We start from the raw sequence: 18,768 nt of genomic DNA, 5'->3' as shown, positions 1-18,768 counted from the left end.
TATATATATATATGTATGTATGTTATAAGATATTTGAATCCATTTTTTTTTAAGAAAATCAAAATAAGAGATAGACATCATCATCATCTTTTGTTAAGAGATAGACAAATTTCCTTCATTCATTTAGTAACCTTCTTAGAATTGAATTGAAAAAATATAAGTACATTAAAATTTGCGGACAAATACAAAGTCTAAAGCTTAAATTATTATTACATCTTCAAAAATATATCTCGATTGTGTTTTCAAACGTGGAAGTCACATCAAGAACATATTCTATGCGAAGGGGATATCATTTCAAACTCTTAAATGTTATGGGATAAAGTGGGATTGACTCTTCACTTATACCTACTCTCTTTCTTTTGTCTCTTTTTAATATATGTCAATAAAAAATAATATTCATTTAATATCTATATCTAATAATTTAATAAATTATATATAAAATATAGTTATCACATGAATGAACCTCAAATTTTTTGTTTATTCTATATGTGATAAATTTAAAGTTATTAATGTGATTAAAAATCGCGCGAAGCACAAGTAGAAGAAATACTATATTCTTTAGGAAATGTAAAATGAGAATCAAAGATAACAATTCATTAAATATTAAAATTTTTTAACAATCCGTTAAAGGTCGGTGACCTCTATTGCACTTTGGAGGAGTGCCTCCTAAGATCGGTCCAAGTGATTGAACCTACACCATAATTTGTGATAGCGGGGGTTTGCGTTCGCACGGCACCTACCTAATTCAAGTCCAAAACATTATAGGCCCATCCAAATTGGTGTTTAAGTATCGCCCAGAATCAATTTAGTTTCTCTTCCCGTGAGACAAAATAAGGAAAAATAATACTAGTAAACATATACCTTAAATTATTATATTTACATAAATCATCTTTACAAAATAATTATAAAAATCTCAACTAATTATTTATCTTTATTGGATATATCGAGAGTTAATTATGTATCTCGACAAATTCAAAATAAAAAAAAATATACTGGGAGTTAATTCTGTATTTTTACAAAGGAAAAATTGTATCTTCGTTGGATATATCGGAAGTTAATTATATATCTCGACAGACCTAAAATTAAAATTTTCAGTAATTATGTAAAATATCGAAATTTTATGTAATTAGGCTCCAAATTATTGGGATTTATTGTTTGCAAAATAAACATAAACATAAACACAGTGTACTGTACTTATATTATCTAAAAAAAATTAGTTTCTACTTATAATCTGGCCTTTATAATGATTTGGAGCTGAAAATTCCAAGATGTATAGTCATAAAGATTCAAATTTCATAAGTGGGCTGTGTATAGAACAAGATATACAAGATTTTACCCCTAATTAAAAGACACAATAAAACTTTAGAAGAGAATTATTCTAAAATCTTTATGCAGAAAATAAACAAGTACCGAACTTAGTTGATATTAAAATGAGCTAAGACAAAATAATTAAACCGGATGAAAATATATTTGAATCACTCATAAACTTTTAGTTGAGCTCAAGGGACTTTGAAAAATATTTTTTCCAGCATCATAAGGTAAGGTAGGAGTAAGATGTACATACACATCACTTATCAAATTCAACTTGCGAAACAACACTACTATTTTGTACCTTTAAAAATTAAAAATGATACTCCCCAGCTGTTGCTGAAGTGTTATTGTGTTGTTGTCAGGATTACCCTTGCAAGCACCATCTGAATTGCATTTAAGAAAATCAATACATATAACTAATGAGATAGATATATTCTTCAAAGTACTAGTTATCAGGGATGCCTTTCAATCAAGGATTAAATAAAAATAGTAAGCATTTGCAGATTTTTATTAGTTACCATAATCATACAAAAGAAAGACATTTTCCCCCTTGACATATTGTATTTATCATTAGGTAACAACTGATGTAATAGTGGTTCATTCCAATTAATTATTATGTAAGAGCAGATTATTTACGCCTTTAAAATCATTCTACAACACATTAGACAATGATAAAACATAATAATATAAAGCGATTACTTATCATAACAAGTTCTTGTATGTCCACCTATTTCTTGATCCAAAAATCTCTAATTTGAATTATATACTTTCAGATTTATGAATCCCCTTTCCACTTCACAATTTGAAGCCTGCGACTCTTACCGTACTTAATCCCTATCAAAAAAATTTCATATGATTTTTTTTATCCTGAAATTCCATCATAATTTGACAAACAAGGCATTTGCCACGTCAAAATGAGACCCAAAATCAAGACACCCTCTCTAAGTTAATACCTCAAATGGACACTCAATTTTGATCTTTACTCGGAAAGTCATCCAAACTGAGTGACTTTCTGAGTTAAAATAAATATAAAAGTTGAGTGATTTTTTGAGTTAAAATGTGAAAGTTGAGTGACTTTTTAAGTAAAAATGTGAAAGTTGAGTGACTTTATGAGCAAAGATGAAAGTTGAGTGACTTTCTGAGATAAAAGTCCAAAGTTGAATGACTTTCTGAGATAAAAAATCAAAGTTGAGTCTGAGTTATTAACTCCCCTCTCTATTCTTAGGAAAATAAACTTCAGACCATAATACCCAATGTTTTTTCTCATTTTCTTCTTAAAATTTCATAAGAATCTTGCAAAAACTCTATGTAAGGCACGAATAACATATTTAGGAGGAATCATCGCAGGGAATAAATACATAGAGATGCTTTGCAAAACATTATTAATTAAGACATTTTACCTCCAACAGAGAGCAATTTGCCTTTAATTTACCTGCAGTTTATTCTTTCTTTACTAATTCAGCAAAGTAAATTTTTCTTTAGCATATCCTATTGGGCGTCCAAGGTATATTCAAGAAAACTTACCTTTGCTGAAATCAGTAACCTCTTTCACCTCCTGCACAATAGCATGATCAGCCTTGTTAAACCCCCCCAAAAAAATCTTTTTGTTGTTAACCTTTTGCCCAAACTATCTTTCATATTATGAAGGATTTTCATCATCAACTATAATGTACTTTTTTAAGCAGCACAAAAAATAATAATATCATCAGCATATGCCAGATGATGTTAGGACTTTTGACTCGATTTTCTTATCAAATTTAAGTTTTATTTTTTTTATAAGGAAAATAAAAGTAACCATAAATACTTTTACTTTTCCTTAAAAAAAAAATATAAATTTTTTTTTCATATTTGGCAAATCCCTTTCTTGGAGCAAAGGTAATAAAACATCCCTTCTCATACCATAACATAATAACTTCTCATACCATAACAAAATAGTATCCACAATGTAGTCATTAAAGAGTCTTTGAGGGAGATTTTTTCACTCATTAGTTTTTATGTTTTTTATATTAGGTTTTATATGTAGGCCAATTGGTCAAATCATATAATAAAATTATGTTTTTAGTATTTTTTTCATTGTCATCTTATTTATCGTCTCATAGTTTGCAATTAATAGCTTCCGCATGATGTCCTCTTGATTTCGAACCCAACAAGTGGTATCAGAGTGGTTCAAAGATCTAATGGTTTGATAAAGCGAGGTTAAAGACAAGTCTAAGGCAGTTCTAATCAATTTACTATCAATTGGATGATAATGAAGATTTTGTCCAACTACATGTGGAGAAAATATTTCAATCATATTTTCAACAATTCTGTTGTTACATCTTTGAAAATAAAGCTTTCTTTTAACTCTATTTAGAGCTCCAATATTTTTAACCCAAAAGGGATAATATATTTTTAACCCAAAAGGGCTCAATTTTTAAGCATAGAGATAAATAAAGATTATGTGAAGAACCAAAATTATGCATATGACATGAAGAAGACGGATCAAGTTAAGAAAATCAAGCAAAAAAGGAGAGATTTGTTAGGATTTTTGCCCCGATTTTCTTACCAAATTTAAGTTTTATTTTTTTTTATAAGGAAAATAAAATAACCATAAATACTTTTACTTTTCCTTAAAGTAAAATATAATTTTTTTTTCATATTTGACAAACCTCTTTCTTGGAGGAAAAATTTTGTACATACTAAGCCACTGACAGGAACCAGATAAGGAACAAGAGAGAGAAGCAGCTCAATTTCAAAGGTTAGGCGCGATAGCCACTCATACAGAAGGAGATGTTTGGGATAAAAGCCCCGTCTCATGGTGCTTTTGTTAGGAGTTCCCCTCTCTGGTATATTTTACTGTGACAACCCTGATGGAGAAGATTGTTGGCCCCCTTTCTGCTGGTTCTCTCAGACTAGCATCAACTGATGTTAAGGTTAACACAATAGTCAGGTTTCATTACTTTTGAAATCCTGATGATGGATGTGGAGAGGTGTGTGAACAGAAAGATTCATGATGTACAACAAAGCCGCTCCATGTAGGAATTCACTTTCCTTTGTTATAAAAATCCACAGACAAGATTCTGGAACTTTCAAACCAAAGAAATGCAAGATGAGAAGGAGCTTTTTACGTTACGCTTCGGTAGAATGAATTCGGTAAGGGTAGAATAGGCCCTATGGTCGATCGAAGGGGCTGTGCCACTTGAACTCAAATCTATCTGACCTTCAATCCAACTTTGTCCAGTCAGCTCATAACAAAATGTTAGATCAAGGCTGACACAACCGAATTGGTTGAGGAAAAGGAACCCCCAGCGACCAAGCACTCCCGCCCGCAAAAGCAGAGACCAAAGAACCTTAAGGTTGTCGAGGACACGTCAGACCCCCTTCTCATACCATAACACAATAGCATCCACATTATAGTCATTAAAGAGTCTTTATTTAGGGGGAGATTTTCTCTCTAATTAGTTTTTATGTTTTTTATATTAGGTTTTATATGTAGGCCAATTGTCAAAATCATATAATAAAATTATGTTTTTAGTATTTTTTTCGTTGTCATCTTATTTATCGTCTCATAATTTGCAACTAATAGCTTCCGCATGACGCCCTCTCGATTTCGAACCCAACAGATGATTGATGTTATCACTTCATTTAGGCATTCCAAAATTCTTACACTCTTTATTTAAAAAATATCTCTAAAATAAAAATGAATAAAGCAGTGAAAAAATCACGAGCCTGACCATTTATTAAAATACCTTCTCAATCAAAAGATTGTCAAAACTCATAGCTTCCAAGACATTCATCAAGTAATTCTAGTCAACCTTGTCATATAATTTTACCATGTTAAACTTTATAACCACATTGACAGCCTTACTCCTTTTTCTAATGTCAGAGATAATTTCTTATGCGATTTTGAGTAATGCTTCTTCCTTTCACAAAATTAGATTGATTCTGTCAAATAAGTCTAGATATAAACTCCTCAAATCTATCATGAATAATCCTGAATAATAGTTTATTCAAGAAATTACTTAAACTAATTGATCTCAAGTCAGAATTTTTTTATTTTTTTTTTTGATAACAAAATTAGATTAATATGAGTAATTGATTTTGAGAGGATGCACCCTTCAAAAAAAGTAATCACCATATCAGTAATGTCCTTTCCTACTATATCCCAATAGGATTGATAAAATTAATCAGTGTTAAATCCACCTTTGCAATACCACTAGTAAATTGATCTTCGAAAAAAATTAATAGCCTCAACAATTATTTTTTCTTCACGTAGTCTATTCATCATATTTTTATCACGATTCAAATCCGTTGTAAATGACACCCGCACTACTTAATTGGTGGGAGAATCATCTTCCCCACTATCTTAAAATATAACAGAATTAATCCATCAATAATTATCAAAGTCTAAACAAAAATCGAAAGTACAATTAATAGGGAAATATTATATTTAAATAAAATAAAATAATCTCTAAAACTCAAAAGTAGTTCGTATCAAAATATCTAAGATTATCAAGAAAGGGATGCAACCCCAAAACTAAAAGAAAGTGCATAATGTCCAACACAAAGTACTATGTCATAAAGGAAAGATCTCATGGTATCTCGGATATGCCGCTCACCCTGAAATCTAAAGTCAACCGCTGATATCACAAGTAAGATCTCATAAGAGTTGCTGAAATATGCGTTGCATTCACAAAAATAAGAGCAAGTATAGTATCAGCACACAAGACAACAACAGTGTATTGATGGGATTATTTGATCAACTCAAGATAAAAATATGAATATTTAACTAAAATATAGTACAATAAATTAATATATTCTCAGACTAACATACACTTAGCACAACAAGTATCAAATAAGCAACTTAGAATTTCAATCAACAAGTCAACATATTATCAACTAGTCAAGTTCAGTCAAGCCAAGCCAAGCCAAGACAAGTCAAGAAAAATTATACAAATTGTCAACCATGTAAATATATTTCTCGATTCACTTATGGAATTATCAAACTCACCCGACCCTCGTATATATATGTTGTAGGTAATACATCCATCCTTTAGCTATAACTTGCATGGAACCAATTTCATCCATGTACTAAAACCCCAGACACAAGTATCTACCAATCTTGTTTCGCCATAAACCCTGAGAATATTTCAATTATCGAAACATTCCATAATAAACAATGAAATATGAAAAAATCATACAATAACATACGATTTTTTGGATTGACCACACCAAATAACATTCATTAATAAGCCGCACTACAAGGCAGTTAATATGCACATATGGCACAAATTGAATTCAATTACAATACCATCATCTACATCGAACCAAGCCTGCACAACTCATCGAAGTCAGAGCTTTGTCCTTTCATGTAATTTCTGTTTGCTCTTGGTCTAGAACATGTATATAAATACATAATTAATGAAATGACCTACCATGTTAAAAATTATAACTCACATCCAATTTCTAAGGTCAAACTCATGATAATTCTCTTCCCTTTCTAGGGCTTTTGTACTGAAATTCGCCTGAAATTATTAATTTTATGGATAAATTAGTGAATTAACAAAATGTAAGAGTAAATTAACTGTTAATAGTTAAGACCCATTAACTTATTACTTAATTTTCTTTCTTGAACCAGAATATAACTAAAATCAACTCTATAATCTTTTTCTAACTTCATAATTTAGCAATTCTAAGGCTTAATTATTAAATACTAATTAGCGGAGATGGAATTCTTATCTTAACGAAGTCGAACAATGAAAATCTAGTGAAAATTGCTCCAAATCACCTTCTTTGCTCCAAAATGAGTTTTATAAAAATAAACTCTCTAGGAAGAAATTAAATAAATCTGGAACTTTCACCGCTATAGCATCGCTATAGCAGCCCCTGCCTCTGTATGGGTCATTTATCGGGTTTGACTGTTGCTATAGCGAGAATTTCTCCACTATAGTGATGGTCGTTGTAATGGCGTGCATGGTCGATGAAACATAATGTCCAGTTTTATCTAAAAATTTCAATTTTTATAACACGCCTTAAACACATGACATTTCAAACAATATCTTTTACGCTAAGATCAATTTTGGAAGTTTCACTTACCCAAATTCGATTCCATCATCTTAGCTAACTAGAAATTAAATTAAACACCATCAAATTTACTCAAATTATTTCTGAATTTTTCTATAAAACTAGCTTAGCCTAAAGTTTATAACTTCAAAATGGGGAGAAATTTTAATATGAAGTTTTAAACGAGAGGTTTATACATACATAACAAAGGAAACAATTGTTACATTTTTTAGCAATTCTATGGATATTCAACCTTTTCTTCTCCCATTCCCTAGTCTGTGAAAGAATTTTGTATTTTTATCTCCCTCAGTAAACCATTGAATACCAGCTTTCTATCTTCAATACTCTTTCTCAAAATGTAGATTTTTCTTTAATTCAGCCCGAACACCGTTCTATTTTCAGCGGATGGGTGAGTTTCAAAAGGATTTCTTTAATCCTCATAATCTGATAAAAACAACAGCAGCTTCAGTCCAGATCAACTTCAAAAACGTAAAATTAAAGGCCTAACAAAATGTGGAGCATGTCCACCACAGGTTAGCAGTAAAGGGGCATGATGATCAGAGACTATTCTTGCTAAGCGTTCCATCTCTACATTCCCAAACATGCCTAATTAGCATTCCTAATTCGTCAATACCCTATATATCAAGATTTTTAAAATACAATCCTCCACAGCTCTTTCATTCCTCCAAGTAAAAGAGTTCTCTTTAAATTTGATGTCTAGAAGATCACATGAATTCATATAAAAAACAATATATATCCTTATATTCTTAAGGATACACAGGCAAGCCGGCCAGTAATCTTCTCCACATCATTCACTATAACATTGAAATACCTGGACAACCTTATGTAATTACTCAACATATAAATATCAATATTCCACAAACTTATTCTCTCGATTGCATCACTTTTTGCATATGCAGCAGTAGTTATAATAGTCCTTCCATCATAACCATTTTTCGTATTATTGTAATAGTCTTTTTTATTTGTTGTTGGTGGTCATATTTTTTTAAAAAACAATAGCGAGTATATTGTTTGTTCTCTTTAGGTTAGGAATCTATATGGTGAAATTTGATGAGGGTGGGGTTTTTATTTCACCAATAAGAAAATTACACGTAATAAATAATTTCTTAAAAATAAAATAAAGAAGTCATTGTTAGTTAGGATATAAGTAAGCCAAAAAGGTGAATGAAGGGTTATCTCATATCTATAACAAAATAGGTGGATGCATGCAAGATATTTTTAGATCTTTTACTATAGTTCGACTACTGATATTTTTGATCCTTTTCTGTTTAAAGAATTGTTTCTTCTCAATTTTTGCCCTGGTGGTGGGTGCGGAATTCTTTTGAACTTGCCTTCCATGTAACATGACTTCTTCTTCTTCTTTCGTGCCTGGTGCCTTCTATGTAACATGAATTCTTCTTCTTCTTCTTTCGTGCTTGGTGCCTTCTATGTAACATGACTTCTTCTTCTTTCGTGCCTGGTGCCTTCTATGTAACATGACTTCTTCTTAAACTCAACCTTCGTGCCTTTTTTTATCGCATGCTTCAAGTATTTTCCATTAAAAATTTAACTGATATGTTGATTGAAAGTAATTGCATGACTTCTTTTCCCAAGAAGAAGTCTTATGTTTTGTAAAATTATTTTATGACTTCATTTTCAATATTGACCAACTATAATGATGTTTATTCATGAAGGTCTGCGGGGTATTCAAAAAGTATGAATGCTTTTATGAATAATAATTTTCATAGGTAGAAATAAGCGATTGAAAATAGGAAGACATTGATATAAGAATAAGTTACAATTTTAAATATAACTAAATGCTAAAAATAAGCAAAGAGTCAAAATGTCGCTCGTGTATAAATAAAAAGTCATGAGCTAAAAATTGGTTGAAAATAGATTTGGTTAAAATCAATTAAAAATTTTCTTTAGTGAACTCACAATTTCAAGATTAATAGAGGCTATAAGAAAGGATTCACATGTCTCGTAAGATTAATGAGACTCTGATATCACTATTCATCTTTTCAGATGGTAGAGCAATAAAAAATATTAAAAATAATTAAAATATCTCTTAGTTGTTTTAGCAAGTATTGGGGCTTTAAATAGCCAATTTGAAGAAATAAAATCTGCATATTTAAAATTTAATATAACTTAAATTTCTCAATAAATTACTCTATCCAACATTTTTTTTTTTAAAAAAAAATAAATTTAGTCTAAATCTAAGAAACTTATTATGCTAAAAAGAAAATTATTGTAGTAACGAAACGTAATGTGAGGCCAGAAAAGATTGTATGCGTGAGAAATAATAAAGTCCTCAGTTTTGTTTCAAGTCATTACTATTGTTTTTCTTACTTATTTGATTTTAAGAAAAGAGAAAAAAAAAAACACATCATTAAAGTTGTTCTGAATTTTTAAAAAGACATCTAAAGCTTGTGAGGGTCTTATTTCTCCACGAAACTAGTCTGAATCGCAATAAGTACACACTTTTACACTAGTTGTGTTCTCAGCCTTACAGAAGTCATCTCACTCTCTAATTAAATAATTTACTAGTATTTTTTTTATCCGGTCAGATAAAACTCCGATCCCTTACCATTAACCCATTTCACTCTCCTATACTATTATGTTCTGGTGGCTTATGAAATCGAACTAAGCCTGTCAAGTAGGCCGGGCTGATCCGGTCCAATTAAAGGATCGGGCCCAATTTGACCCGGCCCGATAAGCCCTAGGACCTTAGGGTTCTAGGTCCCGGGCCGGTTATTTTTAATTTGGGCCCGATTAATCCGGCCCGAACCAAGCCCGATCCAGGCGGGGGGTTTGGGCCAAACTAGCCGTTGGCCCAACGGGTTCAAACGACTAGTTTGGGCCCATTTCTTAAAAAAAAAAAATTACTTTAAAAATTATTTTTTAATCCCAAAATAAATTCTATAAATACCTTACATCTTCAAATCATTTTTCACACAATTTTTCACTCTCTCAAATCTCAATTCTCAAATATTCAATATATTTAATTTCTTAAAGTGTTCACTTTAATTTTTTAATTTTGCGTTTACAAAGTACGAACAGAAGTTTCTAAAGTCGCAACCTTCGGATACTTTTAAAATTTGGTATTGTCGTTCCACCTCTTATGTTTAATTTTTATTTATTGTATTAATTGTTTAATATTTAATTTTATTATATTTGTGTATTTTGAATTTTTTTAGTTAATTTAATTTATACTATGGATAAATTAAGAAGCCTCGCTACTAAAGGTGTTAAAATCTTTTGTCCCGAAAGCGGTAGTGGTAGTAAAAAATGAATTACTAGCGGTAGAGGTAGTTCAAGTAGTAGATATACCCATGTGCCTTCGCCTCCGGTACCGCTTGGTACACCTTTTGAGGAAGAAATAGGTGTAGGTGCTCGCGATATGGATTATGTAGAAGCTCAGGAAAATTACGGTATAGAAGAAAAAAATGAAGTTGATGCGGTTAATTTAGACGAAGATAATGAAAATATTGGTGAGACACCCGCAGTAGGAAATGCTAACGTTAGATCTGAATCGGTTAATCTCTCTCCCCGTCCTCCCCGTGCCACAAGACCTCATAAAACAACTAGTGTTGCATGACAATTTTTTGAACGTATATCAGATACTGAGGTGCAATGCAATATTTGTCAACAAATATATAAGCATAGAAGTGGAGGCAAGCCAAGGGGTATGGGTACGTTAATGAGACATATAGGTGAAGCTCACGAAAGAGAGTTAAATATTGCATGAGGTGGTGGGGATGTTGGTGAGCCAACGCAAACTAGAATGGACCCAGCAACCGGTCAGGTAACGAAGAAGTATAATAAATTGAGGGACCGGGAAGAAATAGCTAAAATGATAGTTGTGGGTTGTTTGCCTATTAATTTTCCTTCTTCTGATGCCTTTATTCATTATATACAAGCAATTTATAATTCTATGTTTAACGGTATTCCTAGAAGTACTTGTCGGTCCGATATTTTTAGACTTCATTCACAATATTATTTTTATTTATCAACATTGTTAAAAAATATTCAATGTAGATTGTCCTTAACTTCTGATCTTGATCGTGCTGTAAATAAAAATGATTATTTAACCGTTACTTGTCACTTGATGGATAGTAATTTTGTGATACAAAAACATATTCTTACTTTTTTATATGATGAAGATCGTAAACATACTGGAGATTTCATTGTTGATTCTATTGTTAAAGTTGCCGGATATTATGGTATCGTAAATAAAATTTTATGTATTGCTTTTGATAATGCTTCTAACAATAACACTGCTATAAAAAAATTAAAATCTACGCTATCTCCGCCGTTGCCTGAAATTTTTCATATTAAATATGCATGTCATATATATAATTTAATTGTAAAAGATGATCTTGAGTATTTTTAGCTTTATATTGAAAAAACTCATCTTGTTGTTGGTTTTATTCAAGAAAATAATTGTAGATCAACAATTAGAGAATTTAAAGTTAAATGTCAAGAAAATGGACTTGCACCAATATTGATATCAGCCTGAGGAAATTGATATTAGATGGAATTCTACGTATGATTTTTTAAAAACTTGTTATAAATATAGAATTCCTATTACACTAGCTTTTAACCAATTTTGCGTTTCATTTGTTGATTCTGCTGATTGTTATATATATTGTAGTGTATTTTATTAGTAGTAGTATATATATATTGAATGGTGCATATACATGTGTATATATCTTCTATAGATGTGTATATTTAACGTATACATATGTATATATTTTATAAATTAGTATATAGCTATATATATATTGTAGTATATTTTATTAGTAGTAGTATATATACATTGAATGGTGCGTATACATGTGTATATATCTTCAATAAAATGGTGTTGTTCGCAAACAGGGTAAATGTGCGGATTAATTTGACAGCAATTAATCAGTCATATTCATAGGGTCAATAATCATTATCATCAGAATATGGTCAATAGTCATCTTCAGCTAATCTATATGAGAATAATTATGAATAGACCATTGTTCTTGAACGAGCGCTTCTATAATCTTATCAAGGATTTTCTCCTGTAGATCTTTGTTTAAATTTATCACTTTTAAAATAGTGATTAAAGTTTTTTCATCTAGAAAACAAGTATAGTAACTCATTATGCTGTATAAAGAGTCATTCGTTTTAATTTATTTTTATACTTTTGTAATCTAGATATCTGTATTAATTTTAGATTATGATTTTCATTTAGAGAGGCATTTATGAGTACTCTAATCCTGTTGATTTCAGAATTATTTAAATAATTTTTTATAATCTAAAATTAATACAAAATTAGAAAAAAAGAATTAAATTTTGATATTTGATGGGAGATGAAATATGAAATTGAAAAGTAAGAAATTTGTTGTCATGAATGGAGTTTTTATTAGTGAATGGATGGAGTAGAGACCCCACTTTTTTCTTTTTCTTTTTCTTTTTTTTATATTGATGGAAGAGAACTCTGTAAATTTCTTTTGTATTTTTTCATGTTTGGAGAAGATAAGTTGTTTGGAGAAGACAAATTGCTAATTCCACATGACAATTTTATATTGGCTTGAAGATGAATTTTAACTCATTCACGCACCTTCTCATTCGTGACTGCACTTGCTCTGAAAATAGGTTAAGAGTGGTATTACTTATTGTGGTTGGAACTAGCTTCGTGGGTAATAGGACTTTCTCAAGAATATAACAATCCAAAAGGACTTTGATCTTTATTATTGCGACGTACGTACCCAGCCATGATGATGATAGACATAGGTTTTCTTTTTAACTAGTACACTTAATACAACAATAGGAGGGAAGAAAAGACTTAGTACAACAATTAATAAGAGCAACATGTTCACTCTAAATCTGCCTTCTTGAACATAACAGAAAATGGCAATTCATTGCCTGAGGCAGCTAAACGTCTAAAGTCAACATTACCTTGCTCCTCATAAGAAATGAACAAGTCAGCACACTTAATCTTGCAAGGAATACACAGTGTAGGACAGTAGACAAACCTGCAGATAGAGACCAATTTCCCAAATGAGTTTAATTTATAGTAACACTTACTAAATTTTTTGAATTATTTAACCAAATGGATAAAAGTAATACTACGGCCACTGTTTCAATTTGTGAAAAAAATAAGAACGTACGTTTGAATCTTGTTTTTTAAAACTAAAATATCTAGGATATACCAAAAATGTTCTTTAATCTTGTAATTTTAAACATGTAAAGTACTGAGACGTTAGAATTAAAGAGTTACCACAAAAGGAAAGAGCCATTCTTAAATTAAGACCAAAAGAAAAAGTAAGACAAAGAAATTGAAATGGAGTATTTAGCTTCAGTTACATCCGCTTCTACATAGGGGTGGCAATGGTGCAGTGCGGTGTTGGTTTTTACAAAATTCACGAATTTTAAAATAGCCCTGCACCACCTTTAGACTGGCATAAATCCGCCCCACACTCATACTCGCACATACCCGCACCACACTGCCCTACGTTTTTGTTTCTCTCTTTTTTGAAATTTTTTTAACCCCACTGAAAATCATAATATTTTCAATACTAGGGAATAGTAACAACCAATTTTTATCATATCACTTTTCACTAAGAAATTATCATCACGTGTAGAAGTAATGATCAAATATCAAATTTTCATTAAGATGAATAAAGAAATTTAAAAAGTTATAAAATAATTTATTTGTAGTGCTATACATGTCGTTTTTAGTATCATAAAATTTTAAGTGAAGAATACATATAATTTTAGGTAGATTCATGAGAATAATACTAATTTTTAGCCTTTCTTTTTAGTTTAAATCCGCACCAACCCACCCCGCATCATTTAAAATAAAACTTATTTAAACCCGCGCCACACCCGCCTCACACCCACATAGTCTAAAACCCGCCCCACCCCGCATAGCCTAAAACATGTTCCGCCCCGCACCCGCACCCGCACCCGCACCCGCACCGCCCCATTGTCATTTCTACATCTACATATATTAGTGGCGATCAACACGAGCCCAACATGCTAAAATTAAATTTTTAAAAATTACTGTGAAAGTAGTGAAATAAATCGCCATAATTAAGTATTGATATATTCATGTATAATATGAGTGCATTTAGGAATTTAATCGTAGTTTATAATTTCCCGGTAATTTTACTATCTAAAGTTTAATTCTTTCATTAAGTGTTGAGAAATATATTTATACATGAAGTGGCATAAAAAATTAAATAGTTTTAAATAATTTAAGTTTTTAATTATTCTGATTTATAATATTTTTTCTTCTATTCCAATTTAAGTGACACCGATATAATTTTTAGAGTCGAGCAAATAACGATTAAAGTAGCAAAGATGATATATCTTAAATGACTTATAATAACTAATTAGAAGTGATATAACAAAGTTTCTATAAAAAAATAGGTGCGAAATATCTTAAATGGATATCATTTAAGATGTCAAGTTAATTTAAAATATCAAGAGTTAATTTATTATTTTATGTCCATTTAACATTTTTTAATCAAATATTATTAATTTTGTAATACTTAGATGACTTGTAATAATTAATTAAGAGTTATATAGTAAAATTACGGTTGAAACAACTGAAACAGATATGTCATAAATGTCCATTTTACTTTTTTTATTAAATACTATTAATTTTCTAATACACAAATGAATTATAATAATTAATTAAGGGTGATATAATAAAATCACGACTGAAATAGCTGAAGCAGACATGTCATAGATGTCTATTGTACATTTTTTAAAATTCAATATTATTAATTTCTAATATATGAATGACTTATAATAATTACTTAGGGAGGACATAGTAAAATCACAACTGAAGCATGTATGTCTCAAATATCTGTACTTTAATTTTTTTATATATTATTAAATTTTAATACGTAAATAACTTATAATAATTAATTAGCAATATTATACTAAAATCACGATTGAAGCAGTTGAAGCAGATATGTTATAAATATCTCATTTACTTTATTTAATTAAATATTATTAATTTTCTAATACATAAATGACTTATAATAATTAAATAGGAATGGTATAGTAAAATCACGATTGAAAAAGGTGAAGCAAGCATGTCGTTCACAAGTTGTCTGCTTCATTAACTTTATTCACACTTATATATTAGTAATAGATAATAGATAATATATAAATGACTTATAATAATTAATTAGTGATGATATAGTAAAATCACGACTGAAGCAGACATGTCGTGAATATTTATTTTACTTTTTTTAATTATATATTATTAATTTTCTAATACGTAAATGACTTATAGTAATTAATTAGGGATGATATATTAAAATCACGATCGAAGCAGTTGAAACAGATATGTCATAAATATCTCTTTTACTTTTTTTTAATTAAATATTATTAATTTTCTATTACATAAATGACTTATAATAATTAAATATGAGTGATATAGTAAAATCACGATTGAAACAACTGAAGCAGACATGTCGTCCACAAGCTGTCTGCTTCAGCAACAGCATTCACACTTATATATTAGTAATAGACATTAGTCGTTGAAGGCCCCGTATTAGCACGGACTTAATATATGTTGTTTTTTTATCTCAATTTATGTGACACAAATATTATTTAGATAATCAATCATTAAAATAATTTATATTTGTAATTATTGTATTTATAATACTTTTTCTTTTATTTCAATTTAAGTAAAACTGATAAAATTTTGAGAGTTAATCGAATATTTTATTTCTTTTATATTTTTTAAGTTGTTAATTATCTGATTTATAATACTTTTAGCATAATTTTTTAATAAGCTATTAATACTCTCTCCATCCCAGTAAAGTTTACGTGTCTTCTTATTTTTAAATATTATATTTCTTACTTTATGCCTTCCTTTGTTCCATTGTAATTTCTATGACACTAATATAATTTTGATTGGCAATCAAATGTTTTATGCTGACATATTATTTTGTGTGTATTTTATCTTTTTTTTTTATAAAATATTATTTATTATTAATGCTTATATGACGATAAAAATCAATTAAAAGTAATATAATAAAATCATGATTATAACAACTACTTAAAAGTTATAGAACAAAATATTTGTGAAAAAAATTTAAATAAACCTCATATACGACATCAAGTTAATTTACTTTATTATTAATATAAGTAATATAAATGGATAGAAATAGAGAATAGATACCTGTAGTGTTTTCCATATGGCACAATCCTGAACCAGTTCCTTATCTTGTTTAAAGCACCTAGTGTACCCCGAGCTACGACATATTTATACTTCTTGTCCATCTTCCACACAGTAAAATTGGCACAGGGTGATGTCTCACTGGAGTTGAACTTAACATTTATGGGATTGTTAACTAGAATGACTTGACCAGTTTTTCCTGGGTATGCAGGAAAGAATTCCACAGGATGGCCATGGCTAACTTCATTGGGGATTTGGACAACGTCCTGTGGGCAAACTTTCAAACTTTTGTCAACAACTCTAGACACACTAAGGCCACCTCCCATGCCCCTAATAGATGGTAGCACAAAGTATTTGACACCTGCTCTGATTGGATTTCCATCAGTGTCAAGTATTGAAGGATATGCGTTACTGCTGGAATATTGTTCAGAGGGAAGGAGGAGATCTGAAGAAAAAGTAGATGATAAGGCTAAGGGAAGAAACAGTGCAATTGAAAGAAATAGGACAAGGCTACTCTTCATTTCAAACTTAGCTTCCACTCTCAACTCTCTACTCTTTGATGGTGCAATTGAGGCATTGTCCAACTCCAATTTATAGACCCACCATCCAGAATTAATTACAAACCTACTAGTACTCTTCCATTCCTGTTTTTATTATGAGGCTTGATTCAATTAATACGAAATTTAGAATAAATAAAAGACTTCGAAATTTATAATTTAAAATAAGCTAAACACATTTATCATGAGATTAAAAATAATCTCATTAAGAATTAAATCTTTTAGAATAAATAAAACATAATGTATGTGTCGCATAAACTAGAAAATAACGAGACATAATAATAAATACTAGTAATAAGTGAAGGAATACTCAAAATGAAGTAATGTACATGAAATTGACGTCAATTTTTTCTAAATCTTTTAATTTCTATTCACCTACCCAAACACGTACTCCTTTCGTTTCATAATAAATAAATTATTGAATTTTGACACACATAATAGGAAAAAAGTATTAAAGACATAAATTTAACACAACTTTTCATTTTTATCCCATAAAAAGAAAAAGTTGATTTTGTAATACTTTTTAAAAAGTTAATTGATTATCAAATCGTAAGGGTAAATTTGAAAAAAAATTCAATGATTCACTTATTTTGAAATATCAATAAATACCCCAACAATTCACTTTCCCGAAACGAAGGAAGTATTATTTAGGTCGATTGAGGAGTGTTGTAAGCTTGATTGTGATGATTGACAAACTGGTTGGAGACTTCGTTCAAGTTTGACATAAAATATGATATTATTTTACTTTATTTTTTATTAAGATATTTTCGTTTGATAGTGTTAATTTTATTTTGTATCTCATTCAATATTGAGATCCTATTTCAGACAGCCATTCATGAAAGAAAATAAACAAATGTAAAAAAATCCCTTCTTTACCATATTTCTTCCAACTTTCTTTAAGATCAAGTAAAGATTTGAGATAAGAATTATCCAAGTTTATATAGCTATTGTAAAAACAAACACTCATTTTTAATTCAGTAAACATCAACAAAAAGTTTATCAAATATTTTGTTAGTATATAATCTTCATATTATAATTATCACATTTTAATCTCAATCTACAACTTATCATTGAGCCGAAGGACCCCTCAGACTTTTTGTGCTCATCGGCGTTGTACAGGATTCGTTTGGTAGAGTGTATTGAAGTGTTAATGCATACATTAGTTTAATGTGTATTAATAATATCTTGTTTGGTATATTCTTTTACTCTATGTATAACTACTGCGAACATTAGTTATACATTCTATAGTGTATTAAGGTGTGTATTACTAATATCTTAAAATCCATGACATTAATGAATCTAATGCATGCATTAACATACTTAAAAACCCTATTACCCCTCAAAAAAATTTCCGCATCCTTTTCAACATATATATTGAGAATATTATGTAAAAAGAAAAAAAATTCTTTTAGAAATTATGTAATTCATGTTTTTTTTAATACATCGAACCAAACACTGCATAAGAAAACTACGAGCATAACTAATGCAAGAATAACCAACACAAGTATTATTAATACAAACACTACTAATACACCATATTTTGCATTATTCTTATACACTACGATCCTAGATCTTGCTTGTGTTGTGTATGATTCCCAAATATACACCATTTTTTTCGTACATCACAGCTATTCAACTTAAACAAGTACTTTACATGCCCATATTTAAAAAAGCTCTCATCTT

The 18,768-nt window shown here is 29.8% G+C and overlaps 1 protein-coding gene and 1 pseudogene across 1 annotated transcript; one reads left to right on the top strand and one right to left on the bottom strand.

The window, feature by feature from the left end:
• Positions 1 to 600: 600 nt before the first annotated feature.
• Positions 601 to 740, top strand: LOC124888399 (annotated as a pseudogene).
• Positions 741 to 13,048: 12,308 nt separating this feature from the next.
• LOC107843776 (miraculin) lies at positions 13,049 to 17,413 on the bottom strand. The gene is made up of 2 exons (XM_016688166.2): positions 16,532 to 17,413; positions 13,049 to 13,361 (listed from the first exon to the last, which is right to left on the bottom strand). Exons 1-2 carry the CDS (start codon positions 17,047 to 17,049, stop codon positions 13,202 to 13,204), a joined length of 678 nt encoding a protein of 225 aa, XP_016543652.2. The 5' UTR covers positions 17,050 to 17,413; the 3' UTR covers positions 13,049 to 13,201.
• Between the last annotated feature and the right edge of the window lie 1,355 nt (positions 17,414 to 18,768).

Source organism: Capsicum annuum, chromosome 10 (genome assembly GCF_002878395.1).
Source record: "Capsicum annuum cultivar UCD-10X-F1 chromosome 10, UCD10Xv1.1, whole genome shotgun sequence".
Lineage (NCBI taxonomy): Eukaryota > Viridiplantae > Streptophyta > Magnoliopsida > Solanales > Solanaceae > Capsicum > Capsicum annuum.
Note: the sequence above shows the minus strand (reverse complement) of the source record. Positions and strands in the feature narration are given on the sequence as shown.